Source organism: Psammomys obesus, unplaced genomic scaffold (genome assembly GCF_907164565.1).
Source record: "Psammomys obesus unplaced genomic scaffold, mPsaObe1.curated_primary_1811, whole genome shotgun sequence".
Taxonomy (NCBI): Eukaryota; Metazoa; Chordata; class Mammalia; order Rodentia; family Muridae; genus Psammomys; species Psammomys obesus.
The window spans coordinates 26713802-26739254 of NW_026593286.1; the positions used below are offsets into that span (position 1 = coordinate 26713802).

General features: G+C 44.7%; 1 protein-coding gene across 2 annotated transcripts in view; it reads left to right on the forward strand.

Moving 5' to 3' along the window:
- Positions 1-21957, forward strand: part of Klf7 (KLF transcription factor 7) — an 87111-nt gene extending 65154 nt beyond the window's left edge. For both annotated transcript variants that reach the window (XM_055616914.1, XM_055616916.1), the window contains exons 3-4: positions 12699-12822; positions 19073-21957. In XM_055616914.1, coding sequence (XP_055472889.1) covers positions 12699-12822; positions 19073-19124 — 176 coding nt within the window. In that variant the 3' untranslated portion in view covers positions 19125-21957. The remainder of the gene's footprint in view (positions 1-12698; positions 12823-19072) is intronic.
- Positions 21958-25453: the final 3496 nt, after the last annotated feature.

Below are 25453 nucleotides of genomic sequence, written 5' to 3' on the forward strand. Positions count from 1 at the left end.
TGTGTGTGTGTGTGTGTGTGTGTGTGTGTGTGTGTGTGTGTGTGTGTTTAATGGAAGGTCTCTGACAGGTCTCCAGTTTTCTAAGCCTTGGGAAAACTGAGGTGGATAAACTTGGTGTTGCCCTTAAAAGGGGGTCATTGGTTTTGTAATTCTATAACTTGTAAATGGTTTTCTCAATGTGATAAATCTCTTCTAGACCCTGTCACAAAAGGAGGGGAGGGAGGAAGAGAGGGAGGTACACAGGCAGGCAAGCTGGTGGGGGTGGGGTGGGGAGCATTTGCCTGTGGTAGTGACACTTGCTAGAGTACAGGCCTCTGCAAGTATACGAGAGTAATAGTTGTTTCAAGTTCTTAACAAACAAGTATCAAACTGGACCTCTGGCCTCAAGACAATCAGTGTGTAATTAAGGCCCTTTGGTCTGGCTGTTGCGATCTGTCTGTCCACTTTTAGGATCGCTCCTCATGTATTCACCCATCACCTCTGCTATGATAAGCCTCTGGGTTCTTTCACAACTTCGTCCTTATCTTTGGAATGCCCTTGTCCCTGGCATCCTTCAAACTTGAGTATGTCTGTTCTCCTCTGGTAGTTTCTGCTTTAATGATCCTAATGAGGTGAAGGCTTTTCCTCTCCACATGGCAGCACACACACACACACACACACACACACACACACATACACACACACACACACAGAGAGAGAGAGAGAGAGAGAGAGAGAGAGAGAGAGAGAGAGAGAGAGAACACTGGGCTATGCAACGTTTCTGTGCATGCCTGATGTTTTTCCCCTCGGATTTCTCTGATGGAGCGATTCTTTCCCATTCACTTTCATCTCTGGCCATGTAATTGGTAGATGCATATTAGAACTAATGCTGGTGAAACCCAGTGTGTTACAAAGCAGAGAGTCTTTCCTATCAGTGAATAAGAGAAGTCTAAGAATTCTGGGCTGCTCTGTTCAGTGTGGACAGAGACGAAGGGTTCATTATCTTTAAGATAATGCATCTTGAAGGTCTGTGGATCTGCCAGGCAAGGTGGTATCAAGCTCTTGTACTATTGGATTTCGGCTGATTGCTGATTTGTTAATTAGCACGCGTTGTATTGGATGAGAACAGTGTATCTGAGCCTGTATTAGACTCTTCACGGTGGCAGAGGCAAACAAAACATCTATACCAGTTCTTGGGCTAGTATTTATTATATACTTAGTATTTATTGAATTGCAAGTATAAAATACCCCAGTTTTAAAAAGACTTTGCGTGTGATGGGGATGGGGAAAATCAGGACAGAATATTTCGCCATGAAAAGATAACTATGTACAGAAAATAGACGATAGGGGAGCAGAGACTGAAGATGTAGAGAGGCTGAAATTTGGCAGGGAAGGTAAAACGCTTCAGTAAGGGGTGACGTGTGGAAGCAGACATCTTGTGAGTAGATGAATGATGCACTGGTAGATAGACGTGTAGAAAGGGTGGCAGGACACTCCACGTCTTAGAGACGGCACGTAACAAAAGGTAGAAAAGCAAGGGACATAGTTTCGAGGACCCTTTCCCCCAAGTATGTTGGCAGTGGCATGGAAGCCGCGTCTGCCCTAGGTTGTCATTCGTCAAAAATAAGAAACGTAGATTTCCATTTTCGGGTATTTTCTTAGACTTTTATGCTAAGGTAAAATAGTTGGGTTGATTTAGACAACGGAGAGGTTCAGCCGCTGCGGGGAGGGGAGGATGTTTAATCGTTTTGGAAGAGACTTTTATAGGTTATTGATGATTTAACCCTTCACTTGTTTGACATTTGTCCCTGGAGGTAGATCCACACATACTCTGTTGAAAGGTGGCTCATCCAGAGAAGGCATCTGCCCTCCGTTATCTCTGTGGGAATTCTCTAATTTGAGCTTTCTGGGGTTTAATAGAATTACATTTTTTGACTTGTTAAACTTTAGAGCAAACTAGCTTTTGAAGGTTGGTATGCTTAGGTCACACGCCCACCGTCAGAATTTGTATAATCAAGACATAATGATTAATATCATTATGACCCTAGCCAAAACATATTCAGGATGCTGACTCCAGCCATTTTAGAGTATATATGCTTTTGAAAAGCAGCTCTTGGGTGGTTGTTTTGATAATCCTGTCCTATTTTTTAACATCTCTTTTCACATTTGTAACATAATTTCCAAGTGACATCACGCTTTTGTTAGATCAGTCTCCAAAATAGCTGATAAAAATAATTTTTTAAAAGTGAACTCACACTAAATAGAAACACAACAAATATATTTTTTAAAGTTATCTTGGCGCTTTAAAAAAGTAGTACTTAAACTGTCCCAAGTTCAAGTGTTCATAATTTTCTGCTTCATAACTTGAGAACATAGAATGCCAAACACAGGTGCTGTCAGGGTTTTAATTCCTCCCTGTCTATCTCTCTCCCTCCCTTCCTTCTTCTCTCTATCCCTCCTTCTTTCTCCCTCCCTCCTTCCTTCCTTTCCCCTCCTCCATTTTTCTTTGGGGTCATTTTTTTGAGGCTGTTGTCCTTGAACTTGCTGTGGTATAGCCAAAGATGACCTGATATTTTTGTTTTATGCCTAAATGTGTAAGTGAGTTTACAGCCTCGTGGAAATAACAGTGCCCCTATCTAATCATTGTGGGACTTTGCTTTGTTGTGTTCTGGGTATGATGTTCACTGGCTGTGCTTTGCCCAGACCCACTGGAACACGTTAGAACACTTTCTACATTTCCAATTGAACAAGGAACTTGACCACGACCCTCCCTTGGCATCCTTTAGGCTTATGGGAAGCTCCGTGAGGTGTCTCCATGTGATGGAATGGCATGTTGCACACTGAGAATTCTTCTTGGCTTTCAACAGTTAACTGTATTTCAGCATCTTGATTGTTTTCTTGTCTTCATGAGCAAACTTCAGTTTTCCTCCAACACTGCAAGGACAGCCACCAGAAACCTGATGCTTTGCCTCCTAAAGAATTAAAAAGTGGAACATGGCCCCAAAGGGTTTGTCTGATTCTGTGTATTCTTCTGACCATGCCGTGCACGGCAGTGTAAGCTAGAGAAGCGACTCTTTGTGCTTTCTGCTCTCCAGCGTAAGCCTCATGAAGAAGCCCTTGTGTACTTGTCCTCACTGATGTACGCGTGACAAGGGACTCTCTTCTCACCATCCTCTCTGGCCTCCCATGTACAAGACCCTTTTTGTGACCCCCACCATAGATCCAAGTGACACCTTCCTTTCAAGTGGGCCTTTGTAGCTCACCAGTCACATTCACACACCAGGTTTCACCAGAGCAGAAGAGCACATGCCCCAAATCCTAAGTGGAGGTCAATGACAAGGTTGCTTTTCACCTTCCACCTTGTTGACGTGGGCTCTCTTGTTTCAGCAGCTGGGCTGTGTATTCCTCTCTAGGCGATTCTCATTGTAGAGCACTGGGATTACAGATGTACCCCACCACGTCCAGCTGTTTCTAAACACGAGCCAGAGGTTGCACTTGGGGCCATCAGGCTTCGGGCTTGTGTAGGTAGTGCTTTTAACCACACACTGAGCCCCAAGAACTCCTGAGTTTTAAAGAAGGTGACTGCTAAGTGACGCTGTGAGACCACACTGTCATTATATGATGATGGAGGAACTTGAATGATTCATTTCCTCCTTTGGAACAATGGCTTCTGAAGCATCAGCTGGGAATTTGCTAGAAATGGGATTTCTGCATCCTTCTCTAGTGAACGAGACACAAAGGGGAGTCCAGCTTTCTTGACCTCAGGAGGGCCCTTAGGCAAATGGAAGTGAGAGAACTCCTACAACAGGAGATTATCCACGGCAAGAGAGGTTACTATGGGAGATAAAAACTACTCAAGATAGAAATTAGGTTGGGCTTCTTATGGCACTTTTGTAGATTTTATACACACACACATAATTTAGCGTATATGTCAAAATTGACATACATATTAATGGCATAACTAAATATATGTTAAACTTTTCAATGGTAAAAGTTAATATAGCCATACAAAGAGGCCAAAATATTTTATACAGCTTCTGTTTTGTGTGTCTGTGTACACACACACATACACACACACACACACACAGAGGAAGTTTATGCTATGCTTTGTGAATAAAGTGAGGAGGTTGATCCCAGTTCTTGACCTCAGTGAACTTTACACTGTGGCCAAGGAGAGACTCCAGCCAACTATTAAACTTGGCAGTGGGAGATCAGAGAAGGCTGCTTTGAGTCTTTTGGTATAATGAACATTTCTGAAATGTTCCAAGCTTCTGTTCCCAGGCCCTTTACACATGTTGCAGTTTAAATGTACAAAGTTTCCTTCCGCACCTATGTCCTTCACCTTGACCTCTTGGCTTGAATATCACTTGGGCAGGCTCCCCAACTCATGCACAGAGATTCTCAAAGCAGATTTGTCCATAGACGGGTGACTCGGGTGATTAATCCCATTGTACCAATAAGGAGGAGAATCCTCCAAATTGGGGAAGGCTGCTGTCACATTTGGGGAGACTGCCAGGGCCTTCCAGACAGAGAGATAATTGACAGGAGGGGGAAGTAGGAGGAGCAGGGGGGAAGAAAGGAGTAGGTTTGAGGTACACCAACTGAGTGAGGCTACCAAGACACTCTCCTCTCTCTCTCTCTCTCTCTCTCTCTCTCATCCTCTCTCTCTCCTTCTCTCTCTTTCTCCACCGCCCATTCCTCTTATAGCTGAGAATTCATACAAGGTTATCAGTGTGGGAGAAAGCAATGCAATGCGGTAGGTAATATGGGGGAGGATGGACCTTTAAGGTTGAACTGGCCGGGGGCTTCTGTGAAGTTCAGTCCAGAGCAGAAATAATTGTAAGCCACAGAGGCAACGTTTTATTTTATTCAGACAAAAAGAAGGCCGGGGCTTATAGCTCAGAGTCAGAATTCTTGCTTAGCTCAAACAAAGCTGTGCCAAAAAGAAGTGAAATAGAAGCAGGTAAAATTAATTTTAGCAGTATAGTTTACATAAGCCAGTGTGTACAAATAGGATTACATAAAAATCAATATGAAAATGTATTAATGAGTCATAGTTTCCACTCCTTTTAGAGTGAGTCTTTAAATTCTAGTGTGTGTTATTTTTGACAGCATGTCAGAATCATCCGTGTGGTAACCTCTCAGTGGTGAATATAGCGCTGCTAAGAGTTCAAAACATTTGACACTCCTTTAGTTTTTAAGGTCTGTTTTACAACTATAGGTTTAGTTCTCTGGTTCTCTTAGCAAATGTCAAGAATTCATAACCACATGAGGGTTGTGTCCAGCCTGTTGGTCAGCACAGTTATCAGAGGCTGCAAGAGTAAGTCGGAACCCCTTCCATGTCTTTCCATGTTCTGAAGTGGGACCCGTACATTTTTAAGGATGTGATTTATATTATTTATTTGTTGGAACAACCATTGTGAAGTAGACACCCAGGCTATGACGAATTCGGCTAACTTAAGCAGGCCATTGCTTTAAAGCTGTTTGAAGAATACATTTTAAAATAGAGTATGTACCAGTTTGGCCTGAAGATGGATAAATGCTTTGTCTAAACACAGTGGCCCCACCCCTGAAAGGCCTTGGGTGAGAGAGTGATAGGTGAAAGGAAAATCAGTGTAGAGCGCAGCTTAGTGGACAATTACACTTTATCTTAGGAGGTAGCTATCTATGGCAGATGCTTTGGATGTTCTGGAAAAGTACAGCCTTTGTCTTATTTTTCTGTCCGTCAGCTAAGCCTTTATTGGAGAAAAAGAGTAACTACTTATGATACAACTGGAATCAGAGAGAAGCCTGGGCAGTTTTCCAAAGCAGAGCCCATCAATGAACTCAGTACTGGTACTTTTTAACTGTAGTACCTACAGCCTGAGTTGGCATCACCAAGTTGTTCTCTTTCTGGCACTAGGAGAGCTTCATGGCATTGTTTGTCCTGTGATTCACCCTGTGGGTGTGGTACTGTACAGTCTTTAGTGCTGCTGAGCGGGATGTGGAAGCAGTTGATGGGTTGATGGTTGTCCCTAAAGGAAAAAGAAATTCACTGCGAGTATTCTCTACTATTCTCTCCATTTCCCAACCTGAGAAAATTCCACATTCTTAATCCAAGTCCTGAAAGGACTCAAACCTTGAGGTATCCAGATGCCTAGGAATCACATTGTAAATAAACAGAGACTCAAATTATCCTTTGCGGAACACTAGCCATGTCCAAGTTCTCCTCTTTGTAAGACGTGTATTAGAAATGCCGTTTTGCAGATCAGGAAGTGGATTTCGAAAATTTCCTTGCACAATGCTCATTGCCAAGGGTCCTTTAAAGATTCTTGAGTGCACGATTCTGCTCCATGCTCATATTTCATCCTACCATCTATATCTTTAAGGTGAACTTGAAGCTCGGTGCATCTGCCCTCTGAGGGATGCTCTCTAGCCCAGTCCAGTGGCAGCCTTTATAAATGGGGTTCCTAAGTCGATACACCTCACTTTCTGGGGCAGTTGCTCCGGAGGCCTGGGTCCTAGGTAAGGAAGGTCAGGAGTGTCTTTCTTTAGGCTCTGAGGGCTGGGGAAAAGATGGAAGTGGTCTCTGATGGTGAAGGAATGTATCGTAGAGGAGCACATTTTAGTCCACCTCCGAGAGGAAATGTCAGATTTAAAAGGCACATGTTTTACCAGCAAGGGATTAGAACTCACACAAGCTATCTTGCTCCTCCGTGGACTCCAGTCTCTGCTGACAAAAAATATGCAGTATGTTAGGGAGATTTATCATCGTCATCATCATCATCATCATTAACTTAGTGTGTTTTACAGGGAGGGAAGCAACAGCACGCCTGGACAGTTGGCATTGCGGTGAACAAAATGGCTGCCTGCTAATGGGTGGAAGCTGGCAGGCTAGCAGAGGAAGAGGGGGACGGGAGCACAAACCAGCACCTTGCCATCCCATTTCATAGTGATGCATTGCTGTGGGTGGAAGGACAGGGAGCACATTATTTTCATTTCATTTGATTTAGAGGCAAGACCCCCCCCCCCCTGTAGCCCAGGCTGGCTTGGCACTCTGCACCCTCTTGCCTGCACCTCCCACGTGCTAAGTTTACAGTGTGGGCCACCGTGACATGTCATCCATTACCTGCCTTTTCACAGAGGCTAGAGGGGGAGGGTATACTCTGAGCCAGAGGCTGGATGAAGAATCAGGTGAAGGAGGAAGAATGTTCCAGGCATAGGACAAAACAAGGGCGGGCAGAGGCCCTGAGGTCAAACGCATGCAGAAAAGCAGAGTGGCAAGATAGCAGTTCCTAGAAGGGGAAGTTGGTGGATGAGATGAGAAAGGTACCTGGAGTCCCGTCATGCTCTACTGGGACTTGAATGATAGGGAACCATTGAACACTTGTGTTTTATTGTAACCATTTTTAAGGTGGGAATGGTTTGGCAGCCTTTTATAACCTAGTGTCACCTTTCACAGAAAAACGTGTGTGCGTGTCTCTGCATGTACACGTGCACGCATGTGGAGTTCAATATTGGGTATCCTCTTCAGTTACTCGCTACCTCATTCAAGACCGTCTCTCACTGAATGTGGAGCTCACCGATTTTGCTAGGCCGCCTGGCCAGCGACTCTTGGGCGTCCCGTCTCCACCCTCCCAGCTCTGAGATTACAGCTGTGTGTGCTTGGTTTCTACGTGGGTGCTGGGGTCTTTGTGCGTCTGTGGGGAGTACTTTACCTACTGAGCCGTCTCCCCAGCCCTCAGAAGAAGGTTTTCAATCCTCAAAACAACAATACATGGAATGTGAAGGATGCGGGTTGTGGGGATGGATATATACGCCAAGGTCTCCTGAAAGAGATGCATGCTACCATTTGAATTTTCAAAGGTTTCTGTGACGGCTGTAAGAAGGATAAACTGTCAGGGCCAAGACTGGAAGCAGACCAGTCACGTGGGGCTAAAGCAGCTGCTTCCCGTTGTCTTCCAGGACCCCGTCCTCAGAAGCTGAGCAAGAGGAAGAAAAAAATGTATAACTTCTATTTATATTTAATTTACAATCTTTTCAGCGCAAGAATAATGTATGACTTTATTTATGTTTAATTTGCCTCATTCTTTTTAATTGCCCTCTTGAATGCAGGCTTTACAATATCCTAACATACTAGGTCTTTGGTACATTTATATAATTCATGAATAAATCTACATGTGTTTGGGGCGCATGGTCAGAAAGTGTTTACGGCGGTGCCGTTTGATCGATCACGCCTGCTGATCACAATTTAGGGAGAGTGACCCCGTGGGAAGCAGGGAAAATGCCGTGCTGGTTTAGAGCACTCTCCATTTCAGATCCATTTTGTGGGAGTGCGTGAATTCTCGCTGTAATTCAACCTCGATAAATGTCAGTTGTGTTTCTCGGGCACCCTTACCTCTGCTTAAGAGCCCTCATCCAGCTGTAAATCACCTCTGAGGTGGCATGTCTCCCCCAGGGAAACAAGTGTCTTGAGGTGATTGCCAGGTAGGCAAAGTGGTTCTTGATATTCAACATGAAATCGGGGGGTTCTGAAGAGGGCTCTCCTTCCCGCACTGGGAGCTGGGCACATAGCTGGGCACGTAGCTGGGCGAGCCGCCGCCTCTGTGAAGAGTGCACCTATGTCTACTGTCTGATCCACTGGGGACTTTGGACCTGATGCTTTCTGTGTTCCTTAACCTGCCTGTCTCAAATGCCCTTCTCAAGGATAATTTGCTCACTCCTGGGGTGCAGCAAGCACCCAGGTTTACCCATTCTAGTGCCACACACCTGTCGTGTGCTTTATACATCCTGGAGGAGGATCTGGTGGAGACGAGAAGGGAGGCAGGGTGGAGGAGAAGGTCCAGTGGGGAAAAGAATGAGTGACAGCTTAACCTATTCCACTTACAATTATTAACAGCCGCCACCACCCCTCTCTTCTCTCTCTCCCCTCCTCTTCCTCCCTCTCTCTCTTTTCTCTCCTTCCCCCTCTCCCCTCTTTCCTTCCCTCTCTCTCTCCTCCTCTCTCCCTCTTCTCCTTCCTGTCTCTCCTCCTTTGTCCTCCCACCTTCTTTCTTCCCCTACTTCTGTCCTTCTTTCTCCTTCTCTCTCATTAATTTTTTTTCTTTCCCAAACAGGGAAAAAGGAATTCTTTATAAAGAAAGAATTAAACCTCTTATTTAAGTGAGCAAAAATCCCCACAGGTAGGATTAGAACTCATTAGTAAGATAAGAACTCATGCCTTGTAGGTATCAGTAGATCCACACCTCAGATCTAGTCGGTGGTTGGGGCCTATGGAGAAGCCATCTTGGCCATGGTGGAAATGCTAACAAGAATTTTATAGACCTGCCTCACCAGTACAGACCACCTTAAGGATCTGGGCACAGAAAGTGGAAGTACAGCAGCCTCAGTCCCCCAGTCCTGGATGGGAAGGCATAGTCCGGATACCTTATGTCTTCTGCTCCTCTGATCTCTGACCTCTGTGCAGTTGAGGCCCAGGTCCTTTATTTTGCTGAATTCTCTCATGGTTATTTAAATTTTCTCGTTAATGAGTATTTGCAAAAATGGTAACTTGGAGGTAAACTGATTAGACATCAGGAAGGAAAAAAAAAAAAAAACACAGCCTAGTGAGTAATGTAAGTTCCATGCCTAAGATGTCGGTTACAAAGGGGCCTGCCTTTTGCACTATGCTGCCGGTGCCTGACCACAGCAAGCAGACACACAATGCCGGGAGAATTGACTCTGAGACACACCAGGCCTCCCGCACCCTCACTCTACCCTGTGGCAAGAGAATCACAGCCACCAGGACAGCTGCTGTGTGCCGGGAACAAACAAGGCAGCTGCAGTATTTGGGGGAAAACAGCTACAACTTCAGTGGTGTTTGTTTAAGAACAAAACAGTTAAAAGAATTTGTTTAAGAAACAAAACTGTTAAAACACTTTTGAGATGACGAAATCAAATGCTAGGGACCACTTGCTTCTGTCCTTTCTGAACCCTTCACAACATGGCTACCTCTGCTAGACCAGCCAGTTACAGCGTGAAATTGATCTGGAATAAAGGATATTGGCTTGTAGCTGTGGGATTCCTCAGTTCTCTGTTGTGATCTGACCATGTTTGGTCCCTGGTACTAGGAAACTCCAGTCTTGGAATTTATTGTTATTGTTGTTATCTGAAGGTCTTTGGGACTGGAAAGCATTTTGAATTTCTGAACACTTGTGTGCCTAGTTCATATTTACATATATATTTTTGTACCAGGGCTTCGTGGGAAAGAACAGAGCCCCTGAGTGTGATTCATGGCATTAAGTAGCTATGGCCACTAGGCTTTCAGACAGGGCACTCGCTATCTTTGAACACACCTGAAGACCACTCTGGTCTTTTCTCCATCTACACACTATTAAAACTTGAACTGTTTCTCAGTATTTGAGATGAACACAGACTCCAGCCTTGGCTGTCGGCAGCCATGAGTTCTCAGCGTTTTTAATTGACATCTGATTAGGCCTTCTCTCCACCCCCCCCCGACCCCCAGCAGCTCCTTCAAACTGGGGAACTGGGGAGGAACTAAGGTTCCTTGTCTGTTCACTAGGTGCCCGGCTCAAGAAGCCTGTTGTAATATTTCAGATTTACAGGCTTACTAATAAGTTCACTCCCTCGAACAGATAAAGGCACTGAGTTATGAATTCAGCAAAGTGGTAGGTGTTCTGGCTCCTTGGCAGGTGTACCCTTTCCAGTGTTTTTTTTTTTTTTTTTTTTCCTCTCTCTCTCTGTCTCCAAAAACGAATCTTTCTTGCTAGGCTCCCAGCACTGCATGTATTCTTGGTTCCCTTTGAAAGAAATTTACGTCTCGTTCCTCCTCTGTACTGGGTCATGAGAGCAGTGGTCTCACTGGGGCACCGATTTTTATGAAATAAGAATTTCAAGCATGTTTGATTTGATTCTAAATGATACAAGAGGAGGATTATGAATGCTTTGTAGTCGAGTTTAAAGGGAAAAAAAGGGTGGAAAGAAAAAATAGGTCAAGTGCAGTAACTGGGCAATGTCTTCTTAAAGGTTATATGGAGACACAGCTGTTGAAAATGGAGAAAGATGGCTACATCCATTGTAATTTGGATGTGTAATCTGTGTAGCCTGAAATTGTCTGTGTGTGTGTGTGTGTGTGTATGTGTGGGGTATGTATGCATGCGTACATGTGTGCAGTATGTGTATGTAAGCATGTATGTATGTATTCTTACAGTTGTGTCTATGAGTTTGTACAGGTGCACGTACAGATGTGTGTTCGTGAATGTCGAGGCCTGCGGTCAACATCAGGTGTCTTCCTCAGTCACTCTTCCCCTTGATTTTTGAGATAGGATCTCTCTCCCGAACCTAGAGCTCAGCAGCCTAGCCAAGCAGAGTGGCTGGCTCGTGACCTCCAGGGATCTGCTTAGCTCTCCTTTCTAGTGCCAGGGTTACAGGTGTGCACAGCGGTGCCCAGCTCTTTCACCTCGATGCGGAGATGCAGATTGAAGTGCCCGTGCTTGGGCATCAAGCACTTTAGTGAGCCATCTCCCCAGACCTCAAATTGCATACTTTATAGTATGTCATTGATAGCCATATTGTTAATCTTTCCCAACCCTGTAGAGGTACACACTATGGTTACCTACCAGAAAACAGGAGCACAGAGAGTTTTGTTAACTTGTCCAAGGTTAGACAGTCACCCAAGATTAACCAGCCCCAGGAAGGTTAGCTTTGGACCCTAAACTGCTGTGGGGACTCCACTTCATGGGGCTTTAAACATTATTTTTCTACTTAATTAGGACCAGCTCACTATATAGTTGGAAGTATAAATATTTGTCCTGTTTGGTGACAGATATGATGGGTTTAACAAAAAAAAAAAAAAAAAAGAAAAAGAAAGAAAGAAAAGAAAGTCAAGCACTTTTCCTTACATATCCAAACCATCTGTATTTACTCTGTGAAAAGGTCACTTGAGCATGAGTGCTCAGATTTCATGTTTCTCAGCAGCTTCCCTGCGGCTAAAACTTGCTCTACAAATTGACTTCTAAAATATTTTGTAATGATGGATATTGCTATCCAGTATGAACACTCCAGAAGAGCCACTGAGGCATGGGAACCTCTTAACTAGGACCTCTGGGAGGTTTCTCCAGGAATGCCAGGAATTGGGAAGTGATTTTTTTTTTTTTCTTGCTCCCATTCAGTTGATGGTCCTATCTGTCCACCCAGTCACATTTACTGGAAGGAACACTGCTTCCAGGAGGTTGAGGTGTCCGTCTCATCACGTAGCTACCTGGCTATGGTTTGCGGTGGAAGAGAAGGGGGAGGGGAAGAGACAAGAAAGGCTGAAATGGTAAATTACTGTAGGTTCTTGAGAAAAACAGAATTAGAAGCATTTGTGGTTCAGATGAAAATAGCACATTTCCTTTCTGCTTGGACCGTGGGGCTCAGAGTGCTCCGGGGAATAGAAAATAAATAAAAATTGATCCTTCACCAATTGAAGGAAATGTCCTGACTCTGGGAACTGAAATGACAGCCCTGGATCTCAAGCTCTTGTGAAGCCTCTTTTGAAGGTTAAAAAAAAGGGGAAAGAAACAAAAGAAAACACAACAGCAAGAGGCTTTTGTTTTTAAGTGACATTCTATGTTAGGGAATACAGCCTACCTAAAATGACCTGGGAGGCCATTTTCCAAGACTGTCAACTAGCAGCCGAACCTGATAAGCAGATGTGAGAGCCTTCCTTGCTGACCATGGTCCTTCCATGTCTTCTGCAGGTGAGAAGCCTTACAAGTGCTCCTGGGAAGGATGCGAGTGGCGTTTTGCACGGAGCGATGAGCTCACAAGGCACTACAGGAAACACACAGGTGCAAAGCCCTTTAAATGCAACCACTGCGACAGGTAAGGCAACGTAGAAGCTACTTGACTAAGGAGGGAGATAGTGCAGGAGGCTGGAGGCTGATTCAGCGCATTTGATCTGGAGCTGGATAGAGGCCTGTCTCATGCCCAGCTGCATGGGCCTGGCAATGCCTTTTCCTTCTCTACTGCTTAGAAAGAAGAGAAGATGCATTCTCTTACGTAGTATAAATCCAGGCTCTCTATTCGGTTGCATAGCATTTACTCAACATTGGCTTTGAACAAGTGTTAGTCACTGGGTATAGATAAGACATTCCTCACACAGGTAAATGATGAGGCAAAGAATTACAGTATATTGGAAAAAGGTATATTGAAATAGAGTATTTCATTGAGGTTGCCTCTTCTGACTTTTTTGTCATCTATACCATCCCATCCTCATCTTTCATAACAAAAAAGAAAAACAAAAACTTTGATTAATGGGAGAAATGTTGATTTCTAAGGCATTTCTATGAAACATTATTGGAAATGTGTTTACTAAAGGAAGGGCCTTTGGGCATCTGGACTGTTCTTTCCTTGATGAAGATATGCTCAAGGGTCCAAAGATGGTAATACTCTGCAAACTCAACCTGTAATCGAATTTCAAACCTTCAGTATTTGATAGTGGAAGGCTCACATAGCAACAGATAGTACCCAAGTAATAGTATCTGACAGCCCTGGCATTATCAGCCGATAAACCCCAAAATGGAGACTCTGCAGGCCAAGGTGAAGGCAGGATTAGGTTTAGACATAATCAAATAATGGGCTTGCATCTGAGCATGTTATCCTTCTAATCCTATTTCTGTGTTTAAAAGGAAGCTTAAGAAAATTAACCATCTTTTTAATGCAATACTAAAGGTCTCGGTTATGATGAGAAAAATGCTTCTAATACAATAAAAGCCCCTGAAAGCCTCAGGGTTCCCCGGCTTGGACAGCAGCTTGCGGGATGGCAGGAGGGGGGAGCAGGATGTCCACAGAGGCCTGGCTGTCCTTGGAAGGAAATGAGATCTCTCTCACTTCCTGCCTCTCCCAGTCCCTGTGCTCCACACCTGCACCTCCCACTGGCCAGGCCTTCTTCCTCTGAGGGTTTGCCTGCTTGGAGAGTAGACTAGGATGTCCAAGTCCACGCTTAGCCAAGTTGGCCTGGTGTTCTTTTGGGATGCTTATAAAGGACAATCCTGTTTCTCCTCCCCCATTCTTCCTGAGGAGACTATTTTCCCCTTATCTTCGTCCTCTGAGGACTAAATAAAGAGCATAAGCCTCCTGGAGTGCAGAGATAACCCCTCCACCCACCCCCCCACTCGCCCTCCAAGCCTGAGGAAGTGGGAAGTGCCTTAGCAGCTATTGTCTTCCACTGCCTGGAGAGCTGCGTCTGCTGTCCAGGAACACAGCCCTTCATCCCATTCCCTAGAAGGCACAGAGTGTGCATGGGGGACAACAGCTTTTCCTCCTCAGGGAGTCCCAGTCAGTGTCTCTGTGTTTGACACCCTCCTTCAACCTCTATCTCAAATGTCTCTGGCTCAGTCCTTCCCAGCCCTGGCTAACAAAGACACCCATAGGTGTTGACACTGTCCACAAGCCTGTGAAGAAGAACTTTGCTCTGTATCACCTGGGATGAAGATGAGTTCTCTGTGAGGCACCCACATCAGTCACTCATCTCTGAAGGGTGTTGAGGCTGTAGCCTGGAGATTGTGGCATTACGGCTTGCTCTAGTGCTTAGACACAGACAGTGAGCGCCTCTGAGGAGATTGCCAGCTCAGCACACTGAGGAATTCCTAGTAGTGAGCAGCCGATACATTATCAGTCAGTCACCCACCCGTGTGAGTGATGTGGAAAAATATTCCAAGCCTGTTGGGTGTAAAGGAAAGAGCAGTGATGGTAATGTGGTTAGTCACCGGCTTCGTTTTCCTCACCAAAACACACTGAGGTCTCTGGAGATAGAATCTGCTGTATGGACAGTACAGATTCTGTGATGGGATACCTCGGGAGATTCTGAGTCCACCAGAGTTCCACGCCTTAGGTGAGGAGTCCATTTTCAACGTCAGGAACAAGGGCTGGGACGTGACTGTTTAGGGCACTAAGAATAGACGGGTCTGGGTCCTGTCGTGAGGCCCCGGAACAGATGAAAGGAAGGCCTGGAGTGACGGGAAGCTGCCGTTCCTTAGGAGACTTTGACCTTTGGAAATTGAGGATATCTGCAGCTGGTTCCAGGAGCCTGTTCCCTTTTGTCGTGAATGCATGGCTGCCAGCTCCAGACATTAAGCAGTCAACCTTTTCTCTGTAGAGCCCAGATGAGGATTAACCTTCCTTTCCTTAAACAGACATGTGTGTAATTTACGCTTCCATTTTGTGTGTGCAAGTTTTAAAATTACATGAAGCGAATATACTTACTTGTTTTTCTTTGCTCGTGTTTAAGATTGTTAAATGTCACATACAAAACAAGTCTGTATTTAGAGTTAAATCCGGAACAATCGTATCTGACCACTGTGGGCTCATATTCCCAGATGGTTGTCGTGGACTGGAGCTGAATAGCTGTCATGTATTGTGATGATTGCTTTTCCTACTATCCCCACCAATCCCTCTTGCCTCTCCAACATGAAAGCAAGTCATTTGTCGTCTAGTGTTATCCTATTTTCTGTCTTATTTCCTCTTACAAAGAATATTACTTCTTCATATTTGGTGCCTTACCACAAGTGGAAACAGTCTGGGAGTGTTGTGTGTTTTGTTGTATTTGGCTCACTGGACTACATACTTTCCCTGCCTGGCCCCTGAAAACGCTCAGGCTTTTTGACCTCAGGCTTCAGGTTCACTACAGTGTATTTTCATCATCAGACAGAACCTACCGTACCTACCGTCCCTCACTGTGTGACCCAGAGCCAGAGGAATGGCTCCTTTTACAGCCTAGAGAGCTTGAGGGCCCCACTCCTACGGGGAACACGCAGAACACCCTTCTCCCAAGCAGGCTGTCAGGAGCCAGACGTGGCCGTTACTAAGGTGGTCAGACAAGGTCTTGGATGGTTGAGAGTTTTACTGCTTAGAGAAGTATACCTTTGGGTGATAAAAAGTATTAGTCAGGTCTTAACGTCTTAGTCCCCTAGGGGATTGCAGTTGGCTTGAAAACACATTTGACTTCAGATTGTCCGGACTGTAAGCAAGAGGACAACTGTAGGCTTTGGGGAGTCCTCGGTAATGCATCAATTGCAATCACTGAAGACCTTGGTATGTAAGGTCTTTAGGTTTTGTGTCATTATGAACATGTCCTGCAGGATGCCTCCCTTAAAATGATTGGACTCTGCACCTTTCGGTGCCCCAGTTTATCTGCTACTCTTTTCTGTTTCTGTGCAGAGCTCCATGACTATAAGTTGATACATATGAGTTGATCCTAACCTGGTGTGTTGAACTTGAGTGGAAATCGTAATGGTGGGGAATCTGGTGAAAGTCTAAATATCAGACATTTCCTGGAGTTTAAGCAAATACAGATGCTTGTTTGGATCAGTTGGCATGCAGTTGTATTTCATACCAGGCTAAAGGGCTTGGCTTTCTTCCTGAAAAAGATTTAAAGATAAGAGCAGATAGTTGAACATAGATGGCTAGATGTCCTGCCATAATAGGAGCCAAGGAAAAACTGAACACGTGTGACGGAATGAACAATGTTCTCCATCAGGGATATGCTCCCAGGACATAAAAAGGAAAGCAAAGGGGCTTAGCTGTCTGCCAGGGCCTCTCCTCACCTCACCAGTTCAAATCCCCACATATCCTGGAGACAGATATAGTTCCACACGCTTGCTCTGTTGTTTTCTCTCAGGTTCTAACTCCACCCTGACCACCTATCTGCTGGGTTGATGTTCCGGTTGCCAGTGACCACAGATGTCTCGTGTTTATCTGCATTACAAAATCATTCTCTTGTCAGGGTATAGCTTCTAAGTTCACCATAAGTGCCCATCTCTGGGTTATGGTCAAGGTTATTCAAGCCTGCATTCTATTCGAGATGATTTTAGGGAAGAGTCTGTTTCTTGCCATTTTTCAGGGTCTAGAGCAGGAGTTCTCAACCTTCCTAATGCTGCAACCCTTTAATAGTGTTCCTCATGTTGTGGCGACCTCCAACCATAAAATTATTTTTGTTGCTACGTTATAACTAGTTTTTCTATGGTTATGAATCGTAATATAAATATCTATGTTATTCATGGTCTTAGGCGACCACTGTGAAAGGGTTGTGACCCACAGGTTGAGAAGCAGTGGTCTAGAGGCTGCCCACACTCATTGCTGGAGACTCCAGTCCTCCATCATCCAACCTTCTCTGTCTCCTTTAATCCCTCTGTCATTTTTAAGGATTCTGCTTTGACAATGGAGGGTTGGAGTTTCCAGAAATGGTGAGGGCAGCCTCTAGACGCTAGAAAAAGGCAAAATTGGCAGGAAGATTAAGGGAAGGGAAGAGGACAGCGGGCCCCATGACAGTACAGAATTGTCCAAGTTCAAAGCTGAGTTCCCTGTAGACCATTTAGCTATATCACCATTGTATGATAAATCAAATCTGTTTCAGAGTTATTTCGGGGGGATTGTCTAGATAGCTTGTTCACTGCAAATTAGGGCCTAAAACATGCTGCTGGGGCTATGTTGTCATTCAGGATATCTTGGATTAGACTGTATTCTGCTCTCGTTTTCCCATTCCATAAGTTTTTCATTGTCTCTTGTCATCGCCTAGGGTTCTGTTGTGCACATGTACCTATTTAAGGAAGGGATACAAACAGAGGGTGTGGAGACTGTTGGGGTCAGGGGTCAGGGTGGATTTGTGCTTTGTTTGTTTTAAGAAGGAGCGAACACAGGGAAGTCCTGCTTTGGACAGGAAACTCTGCAAACCTGAATGGGTAGCTTGCTGATGTTCTAGCAAGGGTTTTGAGTGGTGGGGCTATCTCAGGCTACAGGAAAGCCTATGAATGTTTTCATAGACAAGGCAAAGAATGTTTTCTTTAAGGAAAGAAGTGGGGGTGGGGAGAGGGAGCGAGAGAGCGTGAGCACACAGCCAGAGCCACGCATGGGTGTTGTTTTACATGCATATAATTGGTACTCCAGCCAGAACCCAAAATTGAACACTGTTGGCACAAGGAGATGCCCACACTGTTAGTGGTAAGATACAGAAACCTGCCTTAGGCTGATGTTAGCATAAAAGGTTATTTATTAGCGCAGATAACAATTAGAAATGGAATTCAGGTTCTCTTTTAAGGTTGGCTAAACCCCAGTTCTCAGATACCATCCAGATTTTTTTCTCTTTTACCCTTTTCTCTGCCCACAGTGGCAATATGGGCATGCTAGCAGCTCCAAGCTCATCTCGTAGCTCCCAGGGGAAGGAGTGTGTCTCTCCTCCAGTAATTTCAGCAGCTATAGAAGCACCTTTCTTTGGCCTCTGTGGGTCATGTGACTGTTGCTTAGCAATCACTGCCGCCATAGCCTTCACCTTAGAAGGAAGGTCAACTTTACACTACTGAGAACCTCAAAAGGGTTTTACCCACGAGACTATCATGTATCTACTATCAGAGTAAAGAGGAAGGAAGATGACCGTAGCATCTGCACTCAGTTGTGGAACCTAAGCACCAAGTGTTAGTCCAAAGGCCTCACTCAGCCCATCGCTATTCCACTATTCCCCACCTACAGCTCTTCAACACACACAGAGACAGACAGATATACAAACACAGACTGAGTGAGTCACCATGGAGATGTCACTAAGGTAGTGTTGGGGAATATGATGCCTACATACTGTAACATACTCAGTCTATGGACATACAGGCCGTACACCCCTGGGCTTTCTTCATAAAGCTTGAGACGGTCATCTGAGCGTCGAAGCATCGCGTTCTGCTCTCTGATGACGCTGGCTAACTATTGGTTATTGTATATACAGTACACAAGCATGCTGTGTGCACAGAGAGCACGTCCACAATTTGTTCCTTCTTAGATAATTATAGTTATAATCATAACAGTTAACATACATTGCCACCCGACTGTGTGCGATGTGATATTCTAATATCCATCTTGCATAATCCTTAAAACAGACCTAAGAGAGAGTGCTGTGAGCGTCTCTGTCAGCCACACAGATTCTGGAAGAGCTGGGATTTGAACTAAAGCAGTTTAACCCTATCCGACTCCTCCTACAGCCTTCCTCATCTCTCCGTAATTCACGGGTGCTGTCTGTCTGTAACCCTGACCATTCGGTGACGTGAACGAAGCAGCTGGCCCTCTCTAACGTACTTGTTGTTTATCATTCTAGGTGTTTCTCCAGGTCCGACCATCTTGCTCTCCATATGAAGAGACATATCTAAACAAAACAAAACAAAAACAAAAGTAAACAACAACAAGAGCAAAACACCGGAAAGGCCAGAGTTGCCATGGCATCAGCCAGTGTCCGAAGGAAATGCCGTGAGGCAGAGGGCTGGACTTCAGGCGGGGAGCACTGCCTCGCAGAAGAGAGTTCTCGCTTACAAACCTCTGTGTACATACATGTACACGCACACATACGCACACCCTCTCACACAGAGACCCACACACATACCCACTGTCATGCACTCAACTATATTTAAAGTATATACGTCTATTTCTTATGCCTTGCCCTAGCCAGATGGTAGAAGACAAGGAAGAAGGGAGCCAGGTGAACTCCGAGAGGCGCCGGCTGCCGGCTCCGAGCAGCACTATTGGAATTACTTCCCGCCGTTGCCAACGGAAAACAAAGCAAATGGATGTCTTCACGGTGGCCGGCAGTACGAGGGGCTTTACCTAACCGGCTTCTCGGTGCAATTTGATAAGAGAATCCAACATCTTACAGTTGCATACGTGTGGCACTAATGTTTCTTTTTAAATAGTTGGGGGAAATTGACCTAGAAAACCAAATTGCAGTTTGGTAGCCAAACCTAACTCCCGGTTTATTTGTCCTTTGTGTGTGAAAAGTCCTACTATTCCGTGCGTCAGACTTCCTCACAGAACTGTCGGTTGCTTTTGGTTCTTCTTAGGACCACTGAGATCTTTCTGAGTCGCTACCAATGGCCTTAGTGGCGGCAGACTGTGGATCCACATCTTACACCTTTCTGGCCTGCATCTCTCTAGACTTCACTCTCAAGGGAGGAGTTTTCTTTTCTTACATTTTTTTTTCTTTTTGACTCTCGCACATCATATGCACTAGGGATTCTGGAAACTTCTAGCATGACTGCAAAGTGGCCAAGAGAATAACGTTCTTGATGATAAGTCACAGTAATACCCCTTGAGCCTCACCTTCTTGCCAGTGCTAGAATTTTTCTTTTTAATCTCTCTGATTTTTGCTAAGGAAAACTTGAAAGAAAAAAAAAAAAGCTTATTTGGAAGCTTAAATGTTTTATGTTTTCTCCATGGACTAAACCTCTCCAGGACTCTCTCGGCACCTGGATGTCTAGCTCTCGAAGCAGCCAATCAGACGGGACATCACAGTTCTCTCGTCCCTCCTTGAGGCGTGATGACCTCAGCTCACAGTGAGCAGCTACTGTGCTGTGTCATTGCTACCCTGTAACCAGTTACAGCATAGATGTCGCTAGTCTCAAAGGGCAGCTGCGTATTTAATCTAACTCTGGGTTATGACCTGACAAAAAGCCAAAAATATCACTCTTTCCAGGAGTGGGGGAATCAGAGGATGTCTCCCAAGTCTAGAGGCTTCACAAAATGTCATCCCATCTCTTCCCTCTCTTACCCACTGAGATCATGGTACCCACTTGTTAAATACATGCTTCAAAACGCCATCGTGGGAATGAAGGTTGTCCATTAAGGAAAAGGTGGAGGTGTCTCTTGTGGTGTGTCTAGGAGTTTAGGGGGCTTCCTTTTTAGGGGGGAGGGAACTGGTTCTTTTTGGCTAGGCCCACCATGGCTTGTGACCTAAAGCACCCAGGATCAACAGAGGCCTCCCATTTTACCCTGAAAGCTGACTCCAAGGGGGTTCTATTGCTCACCTGCATTTCACACACGTGTATTCCAATGTCAGTTTCTATCTTCCCGCACTCTTAGCTAGCTGGCACTGGCCTAAACTCCAAAGACTGCCTTTAGGACCATTAACTGGCCTATGCAAGCAAGCGGGGTGGGTGTTAAGGCAGATTGTATATTTTGTATATTCTGGGACCATCCCTTGAAGACAAGTCTAACAAACAAAAATGGTATCTGGTCCGTACATGGTTGCTGCTCCTTCATACCAGCTGGCTCCCTCCTGCCCTCCTTTGACTGTGTGACTCGCTGACTGTTAAAATGTCACCCCATACATATTTGGGATGCAAAACTGAAGCCTTTTAAAGGAAATAATACTAATGTAAGCAACCCAAACACATAGGACAGCGGCCTTCAAGATCCTTGGCACTTGGGTTCTCAGCTCTCTACAACTTTTGTTTCACTGAAATGTTGAATCTGTTTGTCGGAGGGTAAAGGGACCTCCTTGTCACAAATGCCATAGCTTTCAGTTGGACACTTGGGGCATTTTGAGGTCTAGCCTTTAGAATTTTCTTTTACTTTTCTTTTCAATTTAGACCAAAAATAAATAATAAAAAAAGAAAAGAAACCACTCTGAACACACAAACACACACACACACACACGCACGCACGCACACATACAGCTCCATTTGCCAGAGCAATTATGTATATGTTAGTTGAAGGGTATTAAAGAAAAAAAAAAAGAATCTGTTTTATTCCAAAGATGTAAAAGTGGACATGACTTAGAAACCGTTTTGGGGCACTGCTTGCTGACAATCTCATGCTCTACTGCATTTGAGTGCATTTTTGCAGCCAGTCCATCAGGGCACACCATGGGGTTATGAATGTGTGGTGCATCCTTTTTGGATGAAGGATGTGTGAGGGACCTCGAACCTCAGTTGTATTGAACTGTCGCGCCTCCAGTCAGTGCACTAGATGAAACCTTCTAGACTACCCGACTTCTGTTGGTTTGTTTCTTTTCCCCCTTAGGTAGCAGCCTCCAGCATGAATGCACGCACACGCCGGGCATGGCATGAAGCCATGTCTGCCATGATTTACAGATGTTCTCTCCCAGGCTGGAGCTGCTCTTGTTCTCAAAATGTTATTACTAAGGTTTATAGTACTTAATTTAATTTTTGTACTGACCAATGCAAGGCTCTATAAAAAAAAAAAAAAGAAAGAAAAAAGAAAAAGAAAAAAAAACACAAAAGAGTAATCATTGCTGTTTGTCCCTCTCGTCATCTGTGGTTTCATTTGAATGTGACAGAACAAAGGCCCCTTGGTCCTTTTTGGTGTCTGAAATGTTTGGTAATTTCTCTTTCGTATCAGTGAGGTCCTCTGTAATCTGCTTCTGACCTCTCTTGGAGCAGGGTGCACTGAGTTGCCGTGACAGTGCTTGCTTGCTTCGGAGTCCTTTGTTGACTGTGGGAACTGGCCTGAGAATTTGGTGGGTGCTAAGCGCATGGCTTTGGATCTATTCTTCTCCAGCCACAATGGACACCCGTGGAAGATAACCTCAGGATAGGATTGGCAGCCCTTGGACATTTTAGAAAGAGGTCTGTGGTATGTCCTCTGTTCCTTCTCAGAGGCAGAGATGGTCGATTGGAGCCTCTGGAGAGAGCAGGTTTTTTTTTTTTTTTTCAAGAAATAGGCTCAACAATTTATTTTGCTCCCAAGAGGACTGTTATCTAGAATGGTGTAATAGATATTTGAGACATAAAATCCCTTTCACAACTTAAAACATTACCTCCTAACATTCCAAGGGATCCCAAATTTTGAAAGGGCAAAGGTGGCATAGTGTGTCACACAGGCTGTCCTCCTGAGCTCGCTGTCCAAGGTCCAGAGCTGGCTGTGTAGAAGACGTGTTTCTAAGCCACTGGCGATTTTCTTTACTTCCAGTTACGCCTCTATCTCCTCCACATGACCTTCAAGGATGTGGAGACCCGACATTGTAATGCTGCTCCTTGCTCCTGGCCTCCTGTTCCACTGTTGGCTCACTGGCCTGGCTTCATGCCTGTGGTGATGAGTACGTTGTCCAGAAAAAAAAAAAAAAAAGAGAGACGTTTGGATTCCACGATATAAAGCTGCGCTTTTATAAAACTGTTGGAGACCCCAAAATCACCTTTATGCTGACCATCTCCCAGCCTTTCCAACTTCCTTCACAAAGTCCTTCAAATGCTCCTGTCTCCCTGCCATCACCTCCCCATGTGCGCCACCTCTATCCTTTTCCATCTTTGATTGCCTGATGATAACAGGGTAAAAAGACAGCCCAACCTCATGCCTGATGAGCAGAATGGATTCCTAGGGTTTTTCTTTTCTTTTTTTTTTTTTTTTTTTAATTTTTTTGTTTTTTTTTTTTTTTTTTTTTTATCTTCTTTGAAGTCAGAGAAGAATTTATTTAGGGACGTGGATTTGGGAAAAGTTTCCAAATGATCCATGTCTATTTGCATCCAAGGGAGAACAAACGGGAGTGGGGGGTATTCGATGACCCAGGCACTCAGAACAAAGTCCTGCCCGAGCTTCACTGCTACATCCCATGGGAAAGCCCAAAGATACGGATTGCCAGTGAAAACCTCAGTGATTATTTGTCATGGCTCACGGCGATTTTCTCTGTGGAAGTCACTTCGTAATGTCAAAGTGGGAGCTACTATTTTCTCCTCTTTTGCGTGTGTTACTTCAGAAGGAAAAAGCTAAGGAGCGTCACAACCTATTGGTCTGCAGAAACCGGTCTGTTGCCTCTCCCTTTAAAAAACAAAAATCAAGCAAACCTCACATGTGGCTGAAATCTTACAGTAAGTAGGTAGGACCTGGCGGAAATGAACTCACAAAAACTTTCCCTCAAATTTTTTTGGAAGTGGCAGAAGTTGGGGCAGGAGGATACCTCGTTCTGAGTGTCTGGGCTGCATTTTGGGAAATGTGGGATGCTTAATTGGGACCTGGGCCCAGCCTGAGTGTACGTTGCTGCCTTCCTGCTGCGCTGTTTTTCTCTTTGAGGATCTTTGGAAATACTTGAGACAGGACAACAGAAATATGTCAAAGGAAGTAAAACCCACTCCTATGAAACGTGGTGTCTCATGGCAGAGGCCTGAGGCTTCAGGGTTTCCTGTTGTTAACACTTAAGTCTCCTCTCTTGGTTCCTCTCACAGATCCCAGAAAGGAGTTAACTAAGCTGCAGTGAACTCTCTCATGCTCACCCTTCCACTAGAGTACTGTATTGTTCAGGTGTTCTGCATTTGCATGCAACTCCTCGGGAAACAGGTATCCAACACGAGAGTGAAATCAAAGCTGTCACTTCACAGATATCCCAAACAAGATTCTCTTTATGTTTTCAGAAACAGGGCTCCCTCTCCGTGGTCATGAGGGAAGAAGGTTGATGTGATCTTGGTTGGGGACTGTTTATACGTTTTTTTTTCAACTGTGAGCTTTGGGATCGTAATTGCTTTCACCCCAGCTTCTGTCTACTGCCATAAAAAGGACCCCACGTGAGAATACTGAGGTGCATGTGCAGCCACCTGCTATGTACCTGCTGAACCTTCGCAGAAGGAAAACAGGCTACTGAGGTATAAGAGGGGTAGCCACCAGTGCCTAATCTCTTTGGGGAGGGGGGGGTTGAATGCTTATAATGCCAGTATCTAAAAACCACACCGCTGGGAGTCCGTTCCACATACGGGGGGAGGGGGCAGTGGAGGGGGAGAGGGGACATTTTAATCCTAGCCCTTGGGACCAGAGGCAGAACAATTTCTGTAAGTCGAGGTCCTGAAGATTTTTTGGGGGGGGCTCATTGGCCGGTTCTTTTGTTTCTGCTTCCCAGCATGCATTTCCTAACCCAAGCTCAGATCGTTTTTTTGAGTTTTTCCGTTTTTCACTTCTGCTTCATTCCAGGGAGGGGAAAAAAAAAAAACGATACACCTGTTAGGGTCAAGATCTTGCTAACACAGAGGCAAAATAAATGTTTAATGTTTTTTGGAGCCTGCCCTCCCACCACCACACGGCCCCCGCACCCCACACCATCACCTCCCTGCTCTCAGCACGTGACTTCCCAGCCACCATACCCTCACCCCCGGGGCTCCCTCCACCCCCTCCCTTCCTGCTCTCAACACATAAAGCCCCAGCCACGACAACTTTTCTTTCTACTCTCCATTATCCTCTTCACAACTGCTTGAAGAAATTTAATTTTGCACTAATACATTTTCATTTTGCCGGACGTGTCTAACAAGTGTGTTTGGAAAGACCTGCTCCCAGCCCTCCCCTTTCTCCCCCACCTCCCCGTCACATTCTCTCAGGCCTTCTCTGGTATTTATAATATATCACAGAAGTACCCAGTCTTACAGCCCTCGGTTATGCCTTTTTTTGACATTTTATTTTTTTTAAGCTTTTTATATATATATATATAAATATATTACTTTGTCAAGTTTTTTTGCTGTACAAAAGTCTTAAGATTTAAAACTATTATTTGTATTATATGATGGTGGTATGTTAATGTTACAAAATTATTAATGAAGAAAAAATTTATTTTTGTTACTGGTCTGTTTCATAATTCTTTTTTAAATTGGTATATTGTAAGATATCTATGCAAAAATGTTATGTGACGCATTTTTATTTAAGAATGTAATATGTGTAATAAACAGTAGAATGTGTTTGGCCTTGGAATGGTTCACTGTATTTCCCCGTTAGC